This window comes from Panulirus ornatus, chromosome 7, assembly GCF_036320965.1.
Source record: "Panulirus ornatus isolate Po-2019 chromosome 7, ASM3632096v1, whole genome shotgun sequence".
NCBI lineage: Eukaryota > Metazoa > Arthropoda > Malacostraca > Decapoda > Palinuridae > Panulirus > Panulirus ornatus.
In genome coordinates, this window is record NC_092230.1 from 6,976,201 (window position 1) to 7,002,171 (window position 25,971).

The following is a 25,971-nucleotide window of genomic DNA, read 5'->3' on the forward strand; positions in this document are numbered from 1 at the left end:
CTCGTAAACGCGGGAGACAGCGACAAAGCAAATATATATATATATATATATATATATATATATATATATATATATATATATATATATATATATATATATATATACTAGCTTAATCCATGTACCCAATTTGTTGACCAACCCTTAGGGGAAGATGAACAGCTAGGCTGAACTGTAGACTAACGGCTGCTCTAGGATTCGAACCCTACGCAGCCTGGGAATGAGTCACTGTCAGCAACGCTAATGGTTTTACACCACGGAAGTCCATTAGTAGACTAATTAGAAGTGTGATTAAACACATCAAAACATCTTGAAAACTTGGCCTCATATCCAACTGTGTACAGTCACGCTCCAATTGTACAGTCAGTCACGCTCCCACTATGTACATACTGCTCCCACCCCCTGACCACCCTGACTTTGGCTCCCCTGTTAGCAAGGCCAGGAAAACCATGTTTCATTATACCAAGGCGTTACTACCACCATTATCACCAGTGACTTACGTCATCGGTGACAATGAACGATCGAAATGAGACGTTATTTGTGAGACAGGACGTTAATGAATATGGTTTTGGAATCGTAAAAGTATATTCAAACATAGGAAAAAGCCTCAGAGAAATATATTCCACTCTCATTCGACAAACACAATTATTTGGTAAACAATCATACTACATGACTTGTACTATAAGTTAATAGATAATTACCGCTATTCTTGCGTCTATATTTACATAACAAACAACAACGTAAATAATACATTTAATGTAGAGTAAAACGAAGAGGAAGATACACAATTAACGACCAGCCAGCCATCGTTAAACACCCTTGTGCTTTTCCGAATACACTACACCCACCCCATTGTTTCCACCTCACGCAAAAAAACAGGTCCAAGTCCTTATGAATCTATTACTATCTATCAGGTGTTGAGAAGATAATGACCTAATGCTCCCCTCCCCCCCCCCTCCCATCCTGCCATTATTCTCCCATGCTAACCCTAGCGAGGGGAGACGTAATGAGGAGGGAGGGGGCACACAGGCCATATTTAAGTGATCCAACTCCACAACATAACACGTAATCCACGTAGAGTCCTTCCCTGTCCATCTAAACTATCTAGATTCATTTTAGTATCACCAGCGCAATATATATATATATATATATATATATATATATATATATATATATATATATATATATATATATATATATATATATATATTCCTATGAGTCCACGGGGAAAATGAAACACGATAAGTTCCCAAGTGCACTTTCGTGTAATAATCACATCATCAGGGGAGACACAAGAGAGAAATATAACAGTCAGTTGATATACATATCATATTTATCTCACATTCATCTAACATTCATCCTGTAACAGGCCCTCTACAAGTTTGTTACATACATCTCTTCGAAAAATCCACTCCTACACCCCTCTCACACTGGGTCGGGTTCACTGTAGTTAAGATGGAAGATCAACTAGTCCTTGTGATGCGAACAGACTCGGCTCGTGGACTTCCCCTTATCTTCCTCCATCCCCTTATCTTCCTCCTTCCCCTTATCTTCCTCCTTCACCTTATCTTCCTCCTTCACCTTATCTTCCTCTATCCCCTTACTTCCTCCATCCCCTTATCTTCCTCCCTCACCTTATCTTCCTCCTTCCCCTTATCTTCCTCCATCCCCTTATCTTCCTCCATCCCCTTATCTTCCTCCATCCCCTTATCTTCCTCCATCCCCTTATCTTCCTCCTTCCCCTTATCTTCCTCCTTCACCTTATCTTCCTCCTCCACTCTCCCGTTGGACTATATTTTACTTAAATCAACCTCTCACTTTATGTACTCACCGGCTCTCTCTCCTACCACAACTGGTTTGCCACTCTACCACAACCGCTTCTGTCATCCTACCACAACTGGTCTGCCACCCTACCACAACCGCTTCTGTCATCCTACCACAACTGGTCTGCCACCCTACCACAACCGCTCCTGTCATCCTACCACAACTGGTCTGCCACCCTACCACAACCGCTTCTGTCATCCTACCACAACTGGTCTGCCACCCTACCACAACCGCTCCTGTCATCCTACCACAACTGGTCTGTTACTCTCCCACAACCGATCTGCCTACCATAACTGGTCTATCAACCCACCACAACTGGTCTGCCAACCCTACCACAACTGGTCTACCACCCTTCAAAATGAGAGACATTCTTAGAGAATAAGCGAATCCTGAAAAAAAATCTAAACAATGGCTAGATCAGCTCTGCTTATCTAATAAAGGGTCGTACAACAGGCGTCTGGTGCTGCGGATTGGGGGGCAAGGATAAGACGAGGATGCCTAGCGAGCAGTCGTCAGGTCCCCTGAGACCTTGGAGGGTCTCCTCCCTCCTACAAGCCATGCAGCTCATGGCAATTTCTATTCCCCTCCTCCCATGACTTCCCCTATTCAGGATTCGCCATGGTGTCCAGTCCACACCACTCGTATGTCGTCCGGAAATTTTCTCCCAAAAGGAGAGAGAGAGAGAGAGAGAGAGAGAGAGAGAGAGAGAGAGAGAGAGAGAGAGAGAGAGAGAGAGAGAGAGAGAGAGAGCTGAAATGAGAGAGAGAGAGAGAGAGAGAGAGAGAGAGAGAGAGAGAGAGAGAGAGAGAGAGAGAGAGAGAGAGAGAGAGAGAGAGAGAGATTTCGGCCTAGCAAAGTTTTACATGCTCATGTCCAAGGAACTTTGGTCAACAATAAAAGCTCTACCTGCCCACCTCCATAACGCCTAGGTCAGCCAGAGAAATAATTTCTTCGTTTGTATAATTTCACCTTATGATTGCTTTCTATCCAATTAATGATGGGCAGTGGTTTATTGAATATGCCTTAGTCTTTATGACCGAATAAGTTATACGTTTAGATCAATAATTGTTATAAAAATCTGATCGAATATGATTCATATTATCATTGTATGTTGCAAAGACTGACACACACACACACACACACACACATACACACACACACGTCTCTACTTAATATAGATATATAGATAATCCACAACTTAACAATTCCACAAGTTGTGATTGTGGATGTAAATTGTTAAAAGTTCTGGTTGATAAAGGCGACAATGGGCCTGCGTCTGTGAGTTACTTATGACTAAACATTTAAGATATATGTGAAAGCATACGACAAATGTAAATGGTTATTACTTAAAAGGTGTCCTGGGCAGCAAGTCTTCTCACTTATATTCCTCCTATCACAACTGGTGTGCCACCCTACCACAACTGCTTCTGCCACAGTACCACATAGTAACGACTTACCCACTAATTCGCAGTCTTGCTCCCACACAATTACAATTTTGGTCGCCTGCCTCACAGTCAAACTTATATATAACACCTTACGTTATTTTTATTTCACACATGTGAAATATATCCCTTCAGCATCTCACTATAATGGCATTTTTCGTTGTCGGGTTGTCATAGCACTACATTCCTCAATATTGCAATACTATTGTTATGCATATTTACATACCCCACTCTTGTAAGTAGCTATGAACAAATGATATACCAATTATACCTTATTTTCTCCACGTAGTTAATTAAATCAAGATGGGTAGGTGAACTAGGCTCTGTAAATGTTATGTTACAAGCATCAATAATTCCTATATTTCTCTCATTCCAATACCTGTGATGGGACCTTAGTAACTTAGGGTATTTACTTACTGCTTTGGCCTCTCTCTAATTACCAGAACCACACACACCTGCGGCGGATGGGACTAGTCAACTAGTTAACGCAATACCGTCAAACACGAATAAGTGAATGAACGAAACACAAAGCTGAACGTATGAAATATACAGTCAACAGATTAATTCATGACTCGTTCATAACAGTCTACTTACCTTGTAAGATGACGACCACTTGCTGCCAGACGCACGCAAAAACACACACACACATGATAAATAGAAACACGACACAGACGGTACGGTGCAGCAGCCGACACGTCTGGTCCTCACCCCAGGCTGGCCTGGGTGTGTGGGGTAGAACCCAGCAGACACACACCAGCCCAGCTGGACAACCTGGGCGTCAGGTCCCTCGCTAAAATATACATCTTGCATGCTGGGGTCTATGTTTACATCACAACCGCGTAATGTAAAAGAATAATAATATAAAAAGAGTAAAGAAAATGATGATGTATTACAGGACTGGCATACTCGCTCTGAGACCAATCAAACGGGAGTGCGTCAGTAACGAGCAGTTGGGTAGTTCAAACTGTCCCGCTCACGGATTCATTCGCAAAAGAAGTTCCCGGCCTTTGTACACAACACACGTCTTCATAAAAGCCCACCACACACAACACTCACACATGATCCGACCCTGTGCCGATAATGGCATCCTAAAAGCACACACCCTAACCTGTGCCGGTAATGGCACACCGGAGGACGGGCCGTCATTGACAGCGTGGTCTTGGCGAATCTCAAGACACACACACTCCACACTGCCGCGTCCCACCACCACAACACGTGTCTCATGCGTCCCGCTGGGGTTGTATGGACGTCCTGGTATATACAACCACAACACAAACATCTCTACTCCTCCTATCCGAGTATCGCTACGGGATTGTAGGGTCGTCGTCCTAGACTACATCACAACACACGAACACACACACACACACACCCCACTCTCTCCTCCAGCATCGTTGGTGGGTTGTAGGTTCGTCCTGAGTTACACCATCACAATAGATCCTATCTGTGTCCTGCTGGGGGTTGTAGGGATCATCCTGGGTTACACCATTACAACACAACTCACACAATGTCCCACTATGGTTGTAGAGTCGTCCCGGGATACACTACCACAACACAACCCCACGGTGTCTCTGGGGATTGTAGTTTCATCTAAAATACAACCCTCTCTATCCGGCTCTAGGTTGTAGGTTCGTCCGAGATATAGCACCACAACAACTCCCACCCCCCCGTTGAGGTTGTGGGGTCGTCCTGAGCTACACCACTGTGACACAACTCCTCATTTCCTGCTGGGGTTTGTAAAGTCATCCTTAGCTACAACACCACAATAAGACACCCTCCCCCGTATACCACTGGGTTTGTGGGGTAGTCCTTGGTTATACCACCACTACATGACCTCTCCCACCCCCTTACCTCATTAGGGTTGTATGGTCACTCTTGGGTACAACACCATAATATAAGTCCCCAACCCCTGTGATTCATCGGCGTTGTAGAGTCAGCACCATAAAACGACCCCTCCCTGCATCCCTTTGGATTTGACAGTTGCTCTAGGTTAGAGCACCACAAAACAACCCCCTGCATCCCATTGAGGCTGTAGGGTCAGCACCACAATACAACCCTGCTTCCTACAACCCACTGGATTGTAAGATTATTCTGAGGTACAGCAGCACAACAGGAACCCCTTGTCCTTTTGGGATCGTAGGGTCTACCTACCTTTACAACTCTATTCCAGGCTTTATATAAAATCATTAACAAATCAGCTCAGGACAACCAGTTTCAAAAGTCTCAGCTTTGCCAAAAAGACTTACATTACTTATACTAATGTGATGTAGATATCTATCACAAAAAATAACAAAAAGTCTACATTAAAACTGTTTTGGCTTTTAAAGAATTATTAGACAAATCAGTCCAGAACACCAAGTACCAAAGATCTAAGCTCTGCCTATATGACACATATTACTTATACAAATATGATCTGGACAGTTACAAGGAAAAGAGAAAAAAAAAATACTTTTGAAACTACAAATAAGCCTGAAACGCAGTTCCAAAGGTCTCAATTCAGCCAAAATAGCACACATTACTTGTTCCAATGCTATCAAAGAAAAGAGTGAGCACTGTTGCTTCTATGTACGTATCAATTTTTTTTTAAAACTACCTATCAATGGAACAATTTCTAAAAACTGCCTATCGATAGAACAATTTCTAAAAACTTCCTATCGATGGAACAATTGTCATTAAGCTTTTATTCCTTTAATAAAAAATTTATCATAATCATATTTTTTAGAAGCTTTACCAGTAACATCTATAAAGGTTGTGCATACATCATCAAATACTGGCAATTGTGTAAAAATTGACACAGACTTCACTCTTCCTTCCCCCATCATATCTGTATGATAACAGAGATTTTGTCTTGCAAAAGTTAGTTGCACCCATACACACGCCTCTCCATACCCTTACCCTGAAAAGTAGCTTCAAAATCGCGGCAGAAATTTTTATCACATGAATGTTAAAAGGTTAAAACAATTCTCTGGGGTATTACTGACAATACTAGGATTGAGCTGTGGTTTCGGTGCATTATTACATGACAGCTAGAGACTAAGTGTGAACGAATGGGGCCTTTGTTGTCTTTTCCTAGCGCTACCTCGCACACATGAGGGGGAGGGGGTTGTTATTTCATGTGTGGCGAGGTGGCGATGGGAATGAATAAAGGCAGACAGTATGAATTATGTACGTGTATTTATGTATATGTCTGTGTGTGGATATATATATGTATACATTGAGATGTATAGGTATGGATATTTGCGTGTGTGGACGTGTATGTATATACATGTGTATGTGGGTGGGTTGGGCCATTCTTTCGTCTGTTTCCTTGCCATACCTCGCTAACGCGGGAGACGCAGACAAAGCAAAATAAATAAATAAAAATACTAGGATTGATTAGAAGAAAGCACATAATGGGGATAAGACTGACCTTTTCTGAAGTTGTGTGTTCTTTTACCCTCACATAGTTTTAAGAGAGAAAGCAAGAAAACATTAAATCAGGTAGTTTTGAAGATAATGAGTGAAAATTTGTCTCATTGCAGTACCCTATAAATGCAAAAAATGCAGTGCGTCAGAAGGTATACTAATGTATAAATATGGCCCTTAGGTTTGTCAATAAAACACTTTTAGCAGTACAATATTTTTGATTAAACTATAAGTACAGTCAATATTTACAATTTCAGTTTAAGTGAATGTATGTGTTTACAAATATAATAGGTCAGAAAATACTGAATTCAAATAAAATTTTCAAAAAAATATATAGATATATTGTAATCAAACAGCTTTTTTTATATCTATTCAGTACAAAATAAATGAAGAAGAACGATACAACTTTTACATTTTCACAATTTTTTGCACTAAACAAATTTATCTTAAACAGCTTAATATTGTGTACTATATCTAAGGCATAAATATGCAAGTATTTGGTGCTTGTCGTCTAAACCAACAGTATTCAAAATGTAATATACATTAAGTGATCACCATTAGTATGTGTGTATGCGCGTAAATTGGTCATCTGAATCTATGCTTGAACTAAAATAGCTGAAGTAAAGCCAAGCAGATTCCTTCTCTCTCTCTCTCTATGTTACAATCCTTGGAATGTCAGAAAAGTTTTGCTTACTTCCCTTTACAATAAACAATATTTTTAATTTGGAAACCCTCATAACTCCAAAGTTATTTCCTATTTACTTGTACAGTGGCAAACATTTGTTTCTGTGTTCTTGCACTACTGAACTGGAATGTGGCAGTGAAGGACTACAGCACTTATGGGGATAACAAAACATGGAATTTGATAACCTTACTGCTGAGGAAAGCCTACTCAATAGCAGTTTGCTTGATCAAGCAACATTACCCGTACAGTGGAAAGATCTAAATTAGGCAGAAGGCTGGTTTTCTCCTTGATGCCACTGTTACTACAGCAGGAGTACAAGCATATCAAACAATAAATGCTAGCTGTCACTTATCTGGCTCTTCTCTGATGCTGTCGCCAACCTAAGCTAGGATAGTATTTTCTCTTCTCAAACAGATGCAGAAAAAACTCAATAATGCTAGAGATAACATGTTACTATCACATGGTATTCAAGGCTATGGATTGGTGAATGTTCAACATGATGGAACATCCCAGTTAACTTGTTAGCTGCATTTCTTGAAACACTTCTAAGAGGATGTATCTTTCACAACACTATACTTTTTCCAGAGCTTTGACAGAAAATCAACCAATCTCACAAATTCTGCTTATTTGGTCTCAAGATCATCACTCAGATAACTCAATGAAAGAGTGAAGCAAGATTAGAATCACAGTGTGCAAACTCTCCCTGATTCATAATGAGCTACAATCCTAATGCCATGTCACTAACATACGCACATAATGCTGCAACAGCTACATTAAGATGCCTTATTTCATTTCAGATCAAAGATGGGTATGAACTGACCCTAGAAAAGAAGCATCTTATGTTAGAGCAAGCATGTTGAACCTGACCCTATCTTTGTTTCGAGATGAATGATGAAAAATTACTGATGAGCAAGCAGATGTTTATCAGCCCATGGAGGTGGCTCAAATCATAATAATATCTCTGATTACCAAGAAATCTGTTTGCAATCATATTGCACCTCACACCTTTCATGTTTCTGGATACAAGCATAATTTTGAGTTCAAATGAACCTTGTTTTTTAACATACAAGCAGCAACTGTAATTACAATCATCATGAAACCTTAGGACCCTGGGGCCCCTAAAGCTTTCAGGCTGTGCTTTACGTAGGAGGAAGGTAAGGTGGTATCCAATAAAGTGAGTAGATCCTCATAACTCATCACTCATCTGCTGACAATGATACAGCTTCATCAAGGGAACTCCTACAGTGTTATGTTACTACTGACAGGTGGAGTCTGCTTACCCCTGTAATTATAACTGTTAATGATATGCTTAATTGCACTTTACTGAACTCATCATGTAAACAGCATTTGAAATTTACATAAACGGATATATCTACATGAAAAGCTACATGTGTGGCAAGGGTTATTCTCTATCATTTTTCACTAAATATATTTCTGAGGACACAATACAAAATTGAGCATAACAAGTTTCAGAATTTTGCATGCATTCTTTATTTTCATATATTGTAGCTTCCTAACCACCTGCACTATTTTAGGAACCAGGCATAAAACGCTTAAAATTCATATTCTAAACCAGGCGGGCACACCCAAATCCGGAAGTTTCAACTGAAGGTGATTACAAGCATTCATATGTTAGGCAATATTTTTCTCTTAGTAAAGAGATTACAATCATTAAGGCAATCATGAGCATTCACATGCCTGGCAAGATTATTTCCTATCATCTCCTAATAAAGAAATTACAATCTTTTTACTTATCAGTGTTACAATGAAATACTCTTTCAGTTTTCCACAGTTTACACTAAAAGTATTTAAACAGAAGATTTCATATACTGAAGTTAATTAACTGGAGGTGTTTCTGTCAACAATGAGATGCATATCTGAGGTTATGTCCAAGAGGCTAGCACCCAGTCAGCAAAAGTGAAAGGAACATCATCTCATCTCGAATGAAGTAGAGGCCACTCGTTATATAATGAGGCCACCAAAGGCAATTCCAATAACTGAAACCAAAAGTAGTAAAGAACTAGCTACAGTGACTTTTTCTTAAGAAGTAATTTTCATTTCAGATAAACTAGCAGATTCAGACTGTTTCACACACTCCCTCAACACCATCACTCCCTCCCTCCCAGGCCACCACCACTCCCCACTCCTTAACTGCCATACCCTGTATGGTGGAATGACATTGTTCAGTGGTTCCAAACACCCCCCAACCTCCCACTTTCCTATTCATACACCCAATATTCCAGCACAACCTTCCAATTAACAATAATTCATTAGCCCAAAAGTATATCCCATTGGCAACTGTGCATTAGGGTAAGTTGTTGTGCATCTGGCTATTTCCTCAGCATTTCTACAACTGTGCACGGGGTTTAGTTATCATGCATCTGGCATTATCCTTGAAGTGTGTGTGTGTGTGTGTGTGTGTGTGTGTGTGTGTGTGTGTGTGTGTGTGTGTGTGTCCCGACAGACAAACAAACAGACAGACCAACTGCCTTTTTAAAGTCTAAATTTACATTAAGTAGCAATGTGTTCACAGGAAGACTATTGGTCATACTTTCCTTAGTGAACTTCACTCAGATGTCAGTAACACTCAAATCCCAAAATTGGCAATGAAATACAGACCGATAGATTTGAAATATGTGAAGATGCTTTAACAATCAAACATGAGTCTATAAACAAATGAACAACCTTACACACTTTAAAAACAGAGTTAATGCCATTCTCATTTATCATGAACAGATGGGAGTTTAGCTCACTATTTCATCTCTGTCATATTATCAAAATAAGTCTCTTACATCAAAACTGCCATTTGCAATTATGAGGTGTGTGGGCTGCAAGATCTTTATAGCTATAAAGGAAAAGGAATGCTAAGCTGTCAAATGATGACCACTGCATCCACACAATGTTATATACAAAATCATTCAGTGGAAAATACAACCCGGAAAACAAATCAAATGATTCTTTCAATCAAATTTCACAAAAAATATATTTTCAAATTTTTTTCAGACACCCAAACACAACACTTTAATAATTAATGCATGTATCTGATATCCGTGAACTATAAGAAAAGCAACTAGATTCTCAAAATGGTGGACCGAAGCCTTTTCCTGAGGGATATAAGATTCTCAGTCCACTAATGAACGAACTGGAGAAAAAGAATATTCTGTATTCAAGGGCTGTTTGATAAATTTATCATAAAGCAGGTGATGAGGTGATTTTGATAATGGCAAATAATCATTCAAATCCCTTTTGTTAAACTGACTAAGATTGCTCTCATAGAAAAAAGAATCAAATTCTTTAGGATTACTGTCACCAATTGTAGAGTCAATTAGACAGTAAACCAAAGATATAAACAGCTTAAACATGTTCAAAAGCATACACAAGTAATCATAGTATTTGCACAACCAACAGCTTTAGAATACAAATGATATCTTGGCCATACTACCAGGTAGCGAACTTCAGATAAAAAAAAAAGAGAAATTCCTACCACAGATCCTGTAGATGAGAAAGAAAAGGCCAATATGGAAACCTTGATGTATCCTGTTATGCTTTACCATAAACTACAATAACCCACAAATATAATCAAGATCAATGATTCTAACTGGCGATGCTTATACTAAAATCAAAATAAAGCAATGAGCAAATCTGTGTAGCCTATGAGTCACTTGTGCAACCTAAGAAAACATTCTTTGTCTATACAAATGTAATCTTCCCAGAAAGTAATAAAATGCACCCACTACTCTGGCAGTATGCACTGTCTGTAAACTGCCTTTTCAGGCTCAGGAGAATCTTAGAGGCCTCCTAATAACATGAAAGACTGAAATGATGTCCACTCATTCCTCGAGGAAATTTTCATGAAAAGAAAAAAGTAACCAGCAAAGCTGTTATGTACTTGTCTCAAGAATAAGCTAATGTTCTGAAGTTTTGTCAAACTTAATGCTGCACCTGCAATCTAGGAAAGCATTATGGCATTTCTGCATAGCTTATTCTTTGGCATTACATTCAATCATTTCCCAAGTATCTTTCTCAACAACAAAACAAAAATTCTGGTCCTTCTGTGGTTAATGCTGTCCAAGTGAAGCTAACTTAAGTGAGTGTATGCAATAGGTCCTCCAGCTCAGAATATTAATCACAGAATTTTATGACCAAATGAGACAAGAATTCATTCTTACTGACTAATCTGAATAAGGTTTCAGCTTCTGACATTATCCACCACTTAACTTGTACTGGTAAATGACAAGCAGCACTTACAGAGACTCCACTGTAAATAGTAAATGTACAAAATGCACATCATTAAAAAAAAGCAAAACGAAAATATATAATTTCTACTTACAGTATTTCATTGCAACAGTATTCACCAAGTATAAAAAAAGATCAAATCAATAATCTACAACTCAGCAGAAAGTGAAATTTGTTGAATATCTTAAATCCAGCTATCAAGCCAATTTTCAAGGAGCAGGGTAAAGAGCGATCTGCCAGAAGAGAAGCCACACCGGCAAGAGACATTGGGTGGCTACATCAAACACCCAGTTGGAGTAAATAAGGCTGTCCACAACACTGTACATGAGTGCTCGTTTTGTAGCCACATATGATTTCCACAATAACCTGTTGAAGGGCAGCCCATCAAAGTTGTTCCAAGTATCCATCAGGACAAATATGAACAGCAGGGACAGTGGGTGAACCAGGAGAAGGATAAGGTATTTCAAACATCTCTTCACTCTGCAAAAAGAAAGTGACATCACTTAATCTTACAGTCCTACTACACAGCAGCATGCAACTCAGTAGCTACTGTATATAATTCAGAGACTAATCACTCCTCAAATGCTGTATTTCTGTCTACCAAATTCCATTAACTTTATTTCTTACTTCAAGATAATAAAGGTCTTTTAACTTCTTAACATAGGCTGGTGAAGTTTAAGTGCTAAAATCTTGAAAGATTCATATTTGTGGCTTTACAGGTGACAACTGCATATGCTTTTAATTCAATTCAGACTTAATTCTCAAAACAAGATACAATAACATAAAATAGTTTGTCTTTTTAATTCCTGTATGAATTCTGCATAGAGGCTATAAACTCCAAGCATTGTAAATTCTCATTAAATCCACTTTTTTTTTCTCTCCCTCTTAACATGGTTGTAGTCCCTACTATAGTCAAATACCCTTGATCCCTCTATCTTTGGTTTATCTTTTCAAAGAAGTTTTAATTTCATGACAGAAATTGCAGTGGCTTTGAGGACTCAAGCTTATTCCTGTAGTAAAATTTTGAAGCTTGTGGAATTTCCTTTTATTTGGGCATCATAATAAACGATTCAGTTCATAGCACGGAAATAATGATTTTACATGGTCCTAGGTTTAGTATAATACATGCTTTGGCCATGTTTCAGTTACAATCTAGTTAAAGATTCTTCATTTACCACGAAGAAAAGATTCTTCATTTACCACAATACTTTAAAAGTATCAAGTACTGTTATGTAACTAAGAAAGATAAAGAGACAGCAAAAGATAGTTATTTTGTAGGAGTCATTACTATACCTACTAATTAGTTTTCCTTTATCATACTTGTTTATCATTTCCCATATTAAGAAGGTGATGCCAGGAACTGACGAAGAAATGGCCTCATTCTATCAAGTCCATTCTCTAGCTGTCATGTGTAAGGCACTGAAATCACAGCTTCCTCTCCATAACCAAATCCCACAATCATTCCTGTGGGTTTTCCCTAACCACTTCATATGCCTTGGTTTAGTCCACTGACAGAATACTGCCCCCTGTATACCACACTGCTCTAATTCACTCTATCCTATGCACAACTTACACCTACCAGCATGTTCAGTCCCCAGGTACTCAAATTCTTTTTCACTCCATCATTCCATTTCTATTTTAATCTTCCCCTTCTCCTTTCCTCTTCATTTCTGACACATATACCTTCTTTGTCAACTTTTCCTCATCCATTCTTTTCATGTATCCAAACCATTTCAGCACACCCCTCTTCAGCACTATAAAGTTACTTTTCATATCAATACACTTACCCTTACCTTCTCATTTCTTACTTTATCAACCCTCCTCACACCAAAAATTGTCTTTAAACATTCAATTTCCAACATATTCACCCTCTTCCAAACATGATCATCTAAACCCACATTGTACATCATTACAACACTCTCAGGACAAGCATAACATCAAACAAGCCTATCTCCACCCGACCAGACAGTGACCTAACTCTCCACACATTCCTCAACACTCCCATGACCTTCGCTCCTTCACCCACGCTATGCCCCACTGCACCTCCCATAGTAATGAATAACAGTCTATCTATCTATCTATCTATCTATCTATCTATCTATATCTCTAATGCCTATTCCAAATGGAAATCCCTCAAGGGGGTGGCCATGGAAATATAATCTCCATAACTAGTGAACTCTAGGCCGCTTCTTAGCCTTTAGTGTCTTACCCTTAACACACCACTGGCAAGGGGCAAATCTAGAGACGTAGAGGTTCCTACCTAATGTTCTTGCTGACTGCTTTTACCTACAGCTCCTACCGACTACTTCTACCTAATTTTCCTATCTAATACTCCTGCCTAAATTTTCCTACCTACTACTTCTATCTAGGTCCTACCATTTTGCCAAAAGGTAGTGCTAGTGCATAGTGCTCATAGCAGGAAAATCTAGAGTTATGAAGAATGAGATGTGTGAATTAAGTGCTGACAAGGAGAGATTGCATATTTGTGGACAGAATGCCAGTTGTCTATATGTGGGTAAGGGAGAGAGAAAACACAGCTACCTGGGTCAGAGTGCTACTTGACAACCAATGAAGTGCTGGCTCACTAGACAGCCATCACTAACCTTCCCGGTACCCAGGTGGGTGATGAAGTATAGTAATGATGCATATAAGTGAGAATTACAAAAGATCAAATATGAATGATAACATAATAGGGATGGGTGAGTATGGTACAGAGTTGAAACGTCAAATATATTGAGAACATAATAAAGTAAAGGTATATATTACATATATCAAGGAGAAGGGGATGGAAATGACGAAACAAAAGTATGTGAAATGACAGAATGATTTGCACCTTATATGCCTGCAGTGTGGCAAGATCTTGTGGAAACTATGGTACAGCCTAACCATACTTACCCAAGGAAAATACTACTTTGGAGTAGAAACTTTATCAATATGAACTAACATTTACCAGTGTTTTAAGCCTTTCACTGTGCAATTAATTTTCAGGCTTGTTTCCCAGAAAGTTTCAATTACCCACCAAAAAATAAAAATATATAAATGACTTTTGCATCACTCTTTTAACACCAAAAGTTTTATTTCTTATCTCTAGCATGAATATTCCTTTAAACCCATACAAGGCAGTGAAAAATTATTCAAAGAAAAAATCAGGAAAAATAGTGTCAATAACGCACTAAATAAATATATCTGAATAACCTTTTGTATTAGTTTTTCAAAATCGAAGTAAGTTGAACTTTCCACATCAAGCAGTAAAGGTCCTTAAGCATGGTATTAGATGGTAAGTTCAGTGTTACCAGACTCCACCTGCTCAAGGTTACACCATGAGAGGAGTCATCTTCAGTGAGGCTGTATCACTGGCAGTAAAATCCCTTTAAAGCATTTCTCACTCCAAAGGAGTTTCCATTTCCCTGCTACTGGAAGTAGCACAGCCATGGGCTGCAGTTGTTTTAAAAAGGTCTAAGGTAACACAAGGCTTATTTTATATATGCTGGTCCTGTGGTAATAAAAAATTGATAAACAAATAAGATAGTAAGTAATAATGATTTCAAAAAAAGATAGTAACAATACTGATTTTAAAAATCATGAAAATGAGACAAAAAGTGTCCTCTAATAAATGGTATGAATATGGATATAATTAAGCCAACAAGAAGCCCAGAAAGGTGTGTGGCACATATGAGATACGGTGAATTGAAGCAATGTGGTACACAGAGGCAAAGTGCTGTCAATGGTCTAAACCATGGAATATGAAGCAGTCAGGGACCACCACAAAAATGTCCATGGGACCAAGCTGTGAATAGTTGGCTCTGGTTTCAGTGAATTATACATGAGAACTGGAAATGGACTGAAAAAGATACAAGTACAGGGTCTATGGTAAGAAGGGAGATAAAAATGACAATAATGAGGCTGGAGGTATGAAGGGCAACTGGAGTGGATGGGGTTATGGCTGAAATGTTGGAGTATGGAAAGGGAAGTGTGATAGAGTGCCTGCATTTTGATATGTAATCTAACATGGACCAACCTTCACTGGGAACCAATAACTCTCCTCTCTCCTACTCATACATATGCCTTACATCTCTGATAAAAACTATTCACTGCTTCAAGCAGCTTACCTCCCACACCATATACTCTCAAGACCTTCTACAAAGCATCTCTATCAACACTATCATATGCTAGATACTTGCAAAAATTGTTTGCTAGAAAAGAGAGATCTACAACATAAAACTTATGTACGAAACATGACAGAGAAATATTCAAATTTACAGAAATGAGTGTAATTTTCTGAAAAATGGCAATAAAACAATGTTAAAATTAGTACAACAAACTGGTTGTACCAAAACTCACCTGCTTTTAGATGGAGTGATAACAAGAGAAACCGGGGTGTATATTACTGTCATTATGAGTGCCAAAGAGAAATTATAGACTGCACCAGCAAACAGCAGAACTCCTAACTCCAAAACAGCAAAGATTTTCACTATCTCCCAACTACGCTCTTGTAAATTCGTGTACCTGTAAAATCAAAATAACATTTATCATTGTTATTTTTTCAGTAAATGCACATCAACATAATGGCAGTATAAATATTTGATACAATAGGTATTATTGTTTTCATTTGAAAAATATGAATATTACAAAATAATGTATTACATGTAAAATTTTCTTTTCATACATATTTGCTATTTCCTGCATTAGCGAGGTAGGATTAAGAACAGGAGAATATCCTCACTTTGCCCCCTTCTCTGTTCCTTCTGGAAAATTAAAAAACAGGAGGGGAGAATTTCCAGCCCCCGGTCCCTCCCCTTTCAGTTGCCTTCTACGACACGCAGGGAATACATGGGAAGTATTCTTTCTCCCCTATCCCCAGGGATAATATATGAAAACATGATATCAAAATAATACATCATATATCAAAATATAACATAACAAATTACATATTAAATAATATAAATCTTTTTTATATAAACTAAATCTTCTGCCTTAGTAAGGTAGCATCAGTAACTTATGAACTATGGCCTCCACTAACTAGCTGTCATGTATAATGAATCAAAAACAGTGCCAATTCTCTACAGCCAAGCTCCACAGACTATTCTACAATTTACCCTGAAACACTTCACCACATATCCTGGTTCAGCCCATAGACAGCCTGTCGTTGCCCAACATACCATATCAACCCATCTCATACATGCCTTTAACCTTGAACGTTCAGACCCCAACACCCCAAAAGCCTCTTTCACTATGTCCTTTCATCTTCTTGGTCCTTCCCTCCCTCTACCTTCCCCCACTTATAACACATAGATCTTTTTCATCTTCCTATGCTTATCCTCTTCATATGTCTAAGCCATTTCAGCACACACTGGTCAGCTCCCTCACTCAAACTGTGCTTATTACTCTATCTATCCTTATATAATCAATGCAGCTCATACAACGGCCCATTCAGATAATACAAAATAGGAAGAATAACTATACCGAAGAAATACACAGTGATGGTATTATCTAATCCTTCAAAAAATTGAAAAATCTAGAACAAAAAATACAACAATAACAATGACAGAACAATCAGGATGGTACGAGAAGCTGTAAAGCACTCAGTTCTCAGAGACAGCAAAGTACTGATAACAAGGGTTTACAAGTCCAAGAGAGAGACTAAGGAATTTAGATTATCATGGTAACAGGTAGAGTGCACACAAGATAACTTCCAATACCATTATGCCAGTTATAAAGAGGCAGACTGGAGCAACTTAGATTCTCATGGAGACAGGGAGTTTTAGGGTGTACACAGGAAAATTTTCATCACCAAAATGTTAGTGAACACACTAAGATGAAAGGGACTGATGCACCACCATTACTAGACTTAATCTTCACACATAATGTCATGACCCTTATCCTTATGTATGATCAATACTTACATATAGCTTATACACCACATACATACCAGGGTCAATGTGCTGTCATTGGACTGAACCAGGGCATATGAAAAATCTGGAGTAAACCATGGAAAGGTCTGTGAGGCCTGGATGTGGATAGGGAGTTGTGGTATCAGTATATCATGTATATAATTTGCCTAAATCATGGTGAAAATACAAGGTAAATGTACATAGTCTGAAGTGTAGGTAGATCAAATGCAGTTTATCTACATTCTTGTTTACCAACAAAACTTGCATGAATTGGCAAGTATTCTAGAAGCCATGTGAAATGCAGAAATCTATGCAGTACAGGGAAAGATTTCTTTAGCAATAAACAGTAAAATATATTCAATAACATATATGTGATTTTCAGAGTGAGGTGTTGATATCAGGTAATTACCTATCAATCTATGTTGTAGAGAACACGCATAATTTAACATTTCCCAATGGTTACATTGAATTCCAAAAGGGTTTGGTCCTTGATTCTGGATTCTAAATATCATACTGTACCGTACACTGTATATTCTACCTGACAATACTGGAGCATACAATTATCTTAATGATGATGTGAAGTGAAAGAAATCTAACCTGTTTACACAACTGGGAAGCATTAGGAGACTTATACAGAAAGCACCAATGCCCAAGAATACACTATCTTCAGCAGAGAGTCCCATGGAAGAGCCAAGTCTGGACAGCATTGGAGGTGCAAAGGCCAAGGCCACACTTATCATATGCATCAACACCACCAAAGGTACACACCCTAGTAGTCCATAGTCAATCTGCAGACAAATCAAATGAACAAAATTCATCAAGCAATCAATAACCTTAGTAGTACATTTCAAAAGTTTCCAACATTCATTATGCAAAGACCTATAAAACAGATGCATACCTACAACTTCCACCAAAAAAAATGCTTTTACGAAGCTCAGTAATAATCTATTAAGCACAAAAATATTTTTCACAATTGTCATTTTCCTTTTCCAAGTTAGAACAGTGGCACCAGGGGCAGACAAAGAAAGGTCTCGTTCATTCATTCATTCCACTCTCAAGCAGTCGTGTATGATGCAATGAAACCAAAGCTTCCTATTCACAGCCACACCCCATACACCTTTCTGTGGTATCCTTGGACCACTTTATATGCCATGTTTTCGGGCAATGAAAGAATGCCATCCCCTGTATACTACACTCTTCCACGTCCTTGTAACCTATCAATATTTCACACCCTCTTGCATGTTCAGGTCCCAATAACACAAAGCAGCTTTCACTCCATCGTCCATCTTCATCTTGATCTCCCCCTCGTTGTTTCCTACATACAAGGTGAGCCAAAAGAAAATGTACGCATACAATACATGAGTATATGAGTATATATTTCCATACTCAAGTTCCAACAAATGCTGGAAATGGCACCCATGTCCCTACATTTCTTCTCTTGTTTGCATAAATGTGTGAAAATCAACTGGAGAGATGTTCCTGATGATACTTGCAGCAATGGCTTCATTCAGTGAAAGGAATGTGTGAGGACTGTCTCTGTAAACTGAACCTTTTATTGCTCCCCAGAGATAATAATCAGTGGGTGTCAAATCTGGCAACCGTGACACACAAATCTTCTTTCGAAATTATTCTGTCCCTGAACACAAAATGCAGTAGCTTCATGAGGCCATGAGCTGTGTGTGCAGCAGCATCATCCTGCTGTAGGTAGCTGTGAGCAATTTCATTCTCATTCTATGTCTAATGTTGAGGTAAACAACTAATTCACAATAACATTCCAAGTTGATTGTGTTAATAAAGAATGTTGGGCTAATTATCTAATTTTGTGATACAGTGTGCCACACACCAAACCTCTGATCATGTAACTGTATTGCCTTGATCTCATACGGATTAATCCTTGACCAAATGTGGCTGTTTTAGGTGTCTTCGTAACTGGATAAATGAAACCATGCCTCATCAGTAAAGAATGTCACGTCCAGAATATCCTCTCCATTGGTAGTAATAAAGTCTAAACTATAAGCATTATTCAACATGCTTGACAATGTCCCTTTCTTTCAATTCATGCACTGTTGTTTTCTTGTAGAAATGCAAGTGCAACTGCTTCTTCAGCACTCTACATGTGCTGCTACATGATACAATGGTCTGCAGTCCCAGTCTACAAACAGACCTTTTCCGGTTTTGTGTTATGAGATCCGAAACACCCAACATTTTCTCCTCTGTTACTACTGCCAACCTACAAGATCTCAGTAAATCCTCAACTGATCCAAATTTTCTGTAAAACTCAGCAATTAACCAATGCACTATTGCAGTGTGGCATGGGAGTGTCAGGAGAATTTTCAGCACACTTCTGTTGCACTTCATCTGATGTTGGTCTGCACTACATGACACCTGTTCCACCAAAACACTCGAGCCTCAAGCGAAAAAAACATCTTCACACTATCACCTGTCAGCATCCAGACATGTTCATATTCAAAGAAACAGTTAAGTGACATTGCATGAGGAAGGAAGGAAAAAGAGGATGAGTGGAGGGGAGGGTAACAATAGTACTAAGAATGAGGCTGTTGTATCATTTGTAGTATAGGTGCACAATGACTTTTGACTCAACCTTTATATCTGATTAGTCAGTCTGTCCTCACTCATCCTCTCTCCATATCCAATCCACTTCAGCATACCCTGCTTAGCTCTTTAAAACATACATCACTAACTACCACACCTCTCTCACCATGTCATTCCTTACTCAATCAATCCTCATAACACCACGTAGTGTCCTCAGTCATTTCGTTTCCAATGTATTTATTCCTATTCTGTACTTTTGCATTTAGGGCCCAAGATTCACATTCAAACAGCACTACCACAACAACTATATGATCAAAAGTACCCATCTGTGACCTCACAGGCAATGACCTCTCTTTCCACAAAGTTAATGCACTCAGGACCTCTGTTTTCTCCCCAACCAATGGTTCACTAATAAGTAAGAGGAAACTAATACCAACTACTTATGGAACTACACTTATAATTATAACCTTTCAACACCTTCAAATGAATTACAGACATAATATTTAACAGTATTACCTTCTTTTTAATTTTTTTGTTTTGGTCCTGTTCCTCAGCAGCACAGCTGGTGGAGTACCAAAGAGCCAGGGCTTTCACCAACACCCCACCTGCTATCATGCCAAAAGGAGGCATGTACACACCTGTAGGAGTGATATTATTATACAATGCAACTACATATGTTGAAAGTCAGGGTAATATCAATTGGGAATCATGGGATATACCATCCTAACCATTTGGGTATGAAGTTCTACATCTTCAGTATCTGAGGAATTAAAATATCAGGTGATAGTTAAAACCAAAAAATCCTGTACATTCAAAAGAATTCATACATATTCAAAGTTCTGCTCGTCAATTGCCATCACTATATATATATTAAGTGAAAAAAGCATTTGTACTGTGATACTACATTTCCCATCATTATCCAATAGAATAAATTATACTTCTGTGTGCAGGAAAAGTGACAGCCAGTAGGTTCAGCACAATTAATCATGTGAAGCATTGGCATACATAAAGCAAGAGAGTATAACAAAACAATGAAAGCAAAACCACATCACCCATCTTAACAGGAGCACACATTAGAAAGAAATGCAAGTACACATGGGTCTGCAAAGACTTGGTAGTGAAAAGTCTAGAGGATTCACATCAGCCATAATGCTAAAAAGTAAGATACATGATCAGAGATAGATTATTTGATTAGTAACTTTAATTTAGTTTGTTAAGACATTAAACTTACCTATAGAGATGTACCTATTTGTAGCTGGTAGAAGGTAGAAGAAGAAAGACTGATGAAAACGTTCCAAGAGATTATTCAGAGAGCGGCAGACCCCTTCAAGGACACGCCCTAACTGATGCATTGACACACTGTGCCACCCTTGACCTTGATGATGTTGCCCCTCCACAGTCACAGCAGCAATACCATACCTATCAAATACACATCTTTTCAAACAAGATAGCAGTATGAAGCACCATGGGGCTTCAAAAATTTAGATATAAGAAGGAGAGGATTTCCAGCCCCCAGCTGATGCCCCCTTTAGTTACCTTCTAGAACATGCAGGTAATACAGAGGTAGAATTCTTTCTCCCATAACTCAGGGATAAAATATATAAATACACACACACACACACACACACACACACACACATATGTGTGTGAGGAAAGAGAGAGTGTTATCTCAGAGAGCAAAAATGGGTATGTTTGAAGGAATAGTAGTTCCAACAACACCATATGGATGCGAGGCATGGGCTATAGATAGGGTTGTATGGAGGAGGGTGGATGTGTTGAAAATGAAATGTTTGAGGACAATATGAGGTGTGAGGTGGTATGATCAAGCAAGTAATGAAAGGGTAAGAATGATGTGTGGTAATAAATGAAGAGTGGTTGAAAAAGAAGAGGAGAATGTGTTGAAATGGTATGTACATATGGAGAGAAAGAGTGAGAAAAGGTTGACAAAGAGGATTTATGTGTCGGAAGTGGAGGGAACAAGGAGAAGTGGGAGACCAATTTGGAGGTGAAAAAGATTTTGAGTGATCAAGGCCTGAACGTGAAGGAGGGTTAGGCGTGCAAGGAATGGAGTGAATTGGAATGATGTGGTATACTGGGGTCGAGGTGCTGTCAATGGACTGAACCAGGTCATAAGAAACGTCTGGGGTAAACCATGGAAAGGTCTGTGGGGCATGGATGTGGATAGGGAGCTGTGGTTTCGATGCATTACATATGACAGCTAGAGATTGAGTGTGAGCGGATGTGGCCTTTTTTCATCTGTTTTCTTGCCGCTACTTCGTTGATGCTGGAGGGTGGTGATGCTGTTTCCTGTGGGGCAGGGTGGCACCAGGAATGGATGAAGGTAAGTAAGCATATGTACAATAACTCATAATTGATTTTCAAAGAATTTTCAGTGAAATTGATGCAAATTAAACCAATGGAAGGTGAGTGCAAGTTTTTGAAATGCTGCACACTGCCACATCAGAACATAGGAGTTTTAAGGAGGTAAAACAGTGCAAGTACTGAGGAAGTAATCCCTAATGAGCATTGAGTTCTGCACAAAAAAAAAATCATAGTTACCTGTGGAATAAGCCATGGTTGCCTGTTGGGACTCCTGATGCTTGTGATGCCACCATAGAAAATAGTGTGTGCAGTTGGTGCATCCAGCCATGAAGTGTTTCTGGACGGGGATGATCACCCTTAAGGGCACAAAGTTAAAACATTAAGATGCGCATTGCATATCAAGGAATAAGTAAGGATATACAAGTGAAGCACATTCCATATGATTTGTCAACCCCTTCTACAAAAAGTAACAAAATTTCTATTTTACACTTCAGGTGCCACATACTTTTAGAAACTCCTTCAAACATTTTCCACAAACTTCATCCTTCTGTTTTCTTTTTATCCCATTTCTAATTTCTTCAGAGCTCTCCCCTCTACCTTCTTGCTCATACGCCTTCCCAACAACTTCAACAATTCATTACACTCTGACAATACCTTCTTTATTTATCAATGTCTATCTGATGCCCAAATGCTCTCCAAATATTTTGAGTTGATATTGTTTATTCCCTTCCAAACAGCAGGTCTTACAAAACTTTCTTTAAACCCACTGTCAACCAAAATCAAAATACTGCTTCTTAGGTATCAAAAATGGTTTTTCTACCAGAGGTACAGCCCTTTCAGCATTTGGAAGAGCACTTCCCCTCAGATGAGGCATAATGCTATTTTACTGTTTATTGGGAGCAAAATTTTGTCAAAGAACTTCTTACTCCAAAGGAGTCCACATTTCCTTACTGCAGGAAGTAACACAGCCTTGAGCTACACAAGCCTCTGGAGAGAGATCCTGGGTAACACCAGGAGTTTCTCTCTTACAGTGTCTGCATAAAACCTTGTCTATTTCTCCATACATTTTCAAAGGCAATGTCACACTTACATTTAAGTACTTCGCCATCTCTCCTGTGGCCTTGATTACCATCTGCAGAAAGTCTGGGTATGAAACTGGCAAGGTTCCTTGAGTATTCTAGGTCTATGTTTTGGGTCAACAGGGTCTTGATCTCCTGAATGAGGCCAGGCATTCACGAGGTATTGCAGGAAGCAGTCTGCTGATCACTTGTACCTACATTTTCTTGCTCCCTGGCCAGAATTCAAGATTCCTCCTTCTTACAAAGGTAAGAGCCAACCATCTTGAAGCACAAGAAGATGAAACATAGTGCCCAGTAGGGAAATTCATAACATGAAGAGGCAGATATTAAGAGTACACCAAAAACATCTTTCTCTTAAGATAGCCTGAGGCACATTGAGGCAGGGTGTTGATACACCTTTGGAAACATTAGTCTCAAAGAGCAGAGATACAATGGTTTCACTGAAAGCTTCATATGCTTGTATCCACAAGAAAACTTAACAGTGTATTGCCCTTGAAATTACATAAGGAGGTGGACAATGTTTTTTTCTTTTTTGTGGACACAATAGATAGACATCATTTGTAATTACAAATCAATATATTGGTATATATACCTGGAAGTGGATATGGCAATGATGGAACATGGGAGCTGAAGTGAGCCATAAAATGGGTGAGGGGGTAAATGTCATGGGCACAGTGAGGAATGTGTGGAAAGAAAGGTCACTGTTTTATGGGCAAAGACAGGCATGTGTTTGAAGTTAAATGTCTAAGGACATGTAATGTACGTTGGGTTAATTGAATAAGAAATGATAGGATAAGACACAGATGTGGCAGTACGAGGAGTACATATAAGAAAGCCTAAGAGGGTGTGCTGAAAGTGTTTGGTAAGAGGGTTCCTCCTTCTCTTTCTCCTCCTCCTCTTCCTCTCACTTCAATTGACAATCGGTTCACTTGCTGGTGCAGACTTTTTTCCTTATTAGATTACTAAAATATGATCATGCCATTCTTAACTGGTGACTGGGCCATGGCTGTAATTTTACCAAAATCAACTAATTTATTCAAAGACTCCTCCTTACACTTCCCAGATCTATTTCTCAAATATAAACAATCTACAGAGCAAGTTTACAAGGAATAGCAAACTAAACAAAGCTCAAGTCTGTCACCAGGTTATATCCTACAAAACTTGAGGCAAAAACTGCATATGCCTCGATTCAGTCCTTGAACTAAAAAGCTAATCTTACAAATGCAAAATACAAATGCAAAAAATCTGAACAGCACCTGCCAGGCAAAGACATTTAAAGTAAGATATGTGCATCTAATACTCACCATACATGTACATAGAGTTTTAATATGTTGATTATAAATCATTTGAATAGTAAGCATGAAAAACAACAAACAGATATTTCTCTTCTTCACTGAGAAGTGCAGTACTAGGGTAAACTTTATATCTAGAGCAACAGCACTTATGGTTAAAGCTGACTTTTCAGTGCTAACTTATGAGACTGAAAAAAGTCTGGCAAAGAATTAGTGATGCTGTTTAAAAATAACATTAATATTTTCAGAGTAAATACACTTCCTGATGTGTTCCATGGAGATTCTTCATCTGTTATATGGTTCAAGCATGATATCTAAGTTTCACACACAAAAAATGTGGATACTGACTGTATAACTCAAATGTTTTATATTAAATCAAGAATACGTCAAAAATGACATGAAAGGTTCTAGTCAAGTAGGACATCAAACACTATGAATCATTAAGTATCAATGAGTAACATATTATACACAACTTACTCTGTTCTTAAATGTGTGATGGACGTTTTCTCTCTGACAAAGGCGGTGGATAAGATTGACAAGGTCAAGATTCGGAAGCTGGCCATTGAGGCCTTCCACCTTTACATCTATGTGGCTTACTTGTGAATTGTGCAGCTCAAGGTTTATGGCAGCCTGGAATAATCATATTGATTAAAATATACAACTTAAGCAAAAAAAGTGTGCTAGAGGTAAGCCTTTCAATTCCTTAAAAAAATCAATGCAATAACAAACATGAATCCTCCAGGCCCATATCTGAGCAAAAACAGGAGCTGGCATATGGCTAAACCTACTGATCATCCTCTCCTAATAGGATAAGCAAGGTGGGCATAATCCCACCATCTGTCCCAAAAGGCAAGATTACCTTGTGGGACCCACTATTCATCAGTGTCCCTTGTTGTCACTTTCCACAAAATTCCAAACCCCAGTGCAGAAAGTAAAAGAGAGTAAAGAAGGGAAAAACAGACAGGAAAGAAAAAGGAAATGTGTTCACTGGCCTCCCAACATGAGAAATTAGTTTTTCTAATTTTCAAAACTTGTTTACCCCTAATAATCAAAAGGATTGAGCAAGTGAACAATGAAAATGAAAGAATATCCATTTGGAGGAGAATGAGGAACTCAAAAAATGAAGTAATAAGCAATAGTTGAGCAAATGGAGTTTGTCAGAATTCCCCTTTCCACTGCAAGAAAAAAGGGAAAAGACTAAATAAACTGTATGGAAGAATTCCCCAACCCATCCTCATAAAAAAAGAA

At 38.7% G+C, this 25,971-nt stretch overlaps 1 protein-coding gene across 1 annotated transcript in view; it reads right to left on the reverse strand.

Annotated features, from left to right (window-relative positions):
• Window positions 1–6,863: 6,863 nt before the first annotated feature.
• The window catches only part of GAA1 (glycosylphosphatidylinositol anchor attachment 1), a 49,499-nt gene continuing 30,391 nt past the window's right edge, over window positions 6,864–25,971 (reverse strand). The window contains exons 7-13 of the mRNA XM_071663207.1: window positions 25,201–25,353; window positions 22,590–22,708; window positions 21,262–21,449; window positions 20,547–20,668; window positions 18,075–18,265; window positions 15,928–16,092; window positions 6,864–12,066 (exon numbers count right to left, since the gene is read on the reverse strand). Coding sequence (XP_071519308.1) covers window positions 11,796–12,066; window positions 15,928–16,092; window positions 18,075–18,265; window positions 20,547–20,668; window positions 21,262–21,449; window positions 22,590–22,708; window positions 25,201–25,353 — 1,209 coding nt within the window. The 3' untranslated portion in view covers window positions 6,864–11,795. The remainder of the gene's footprint in view (window positions 12,067–15,927; window positions 16,093–18,074; window positions 18,266–20,546; window positions 20,669–21,261; window positions 21,450–22,589; window positions 22,709–25,200; window positions 25,354–25,971) is intronic.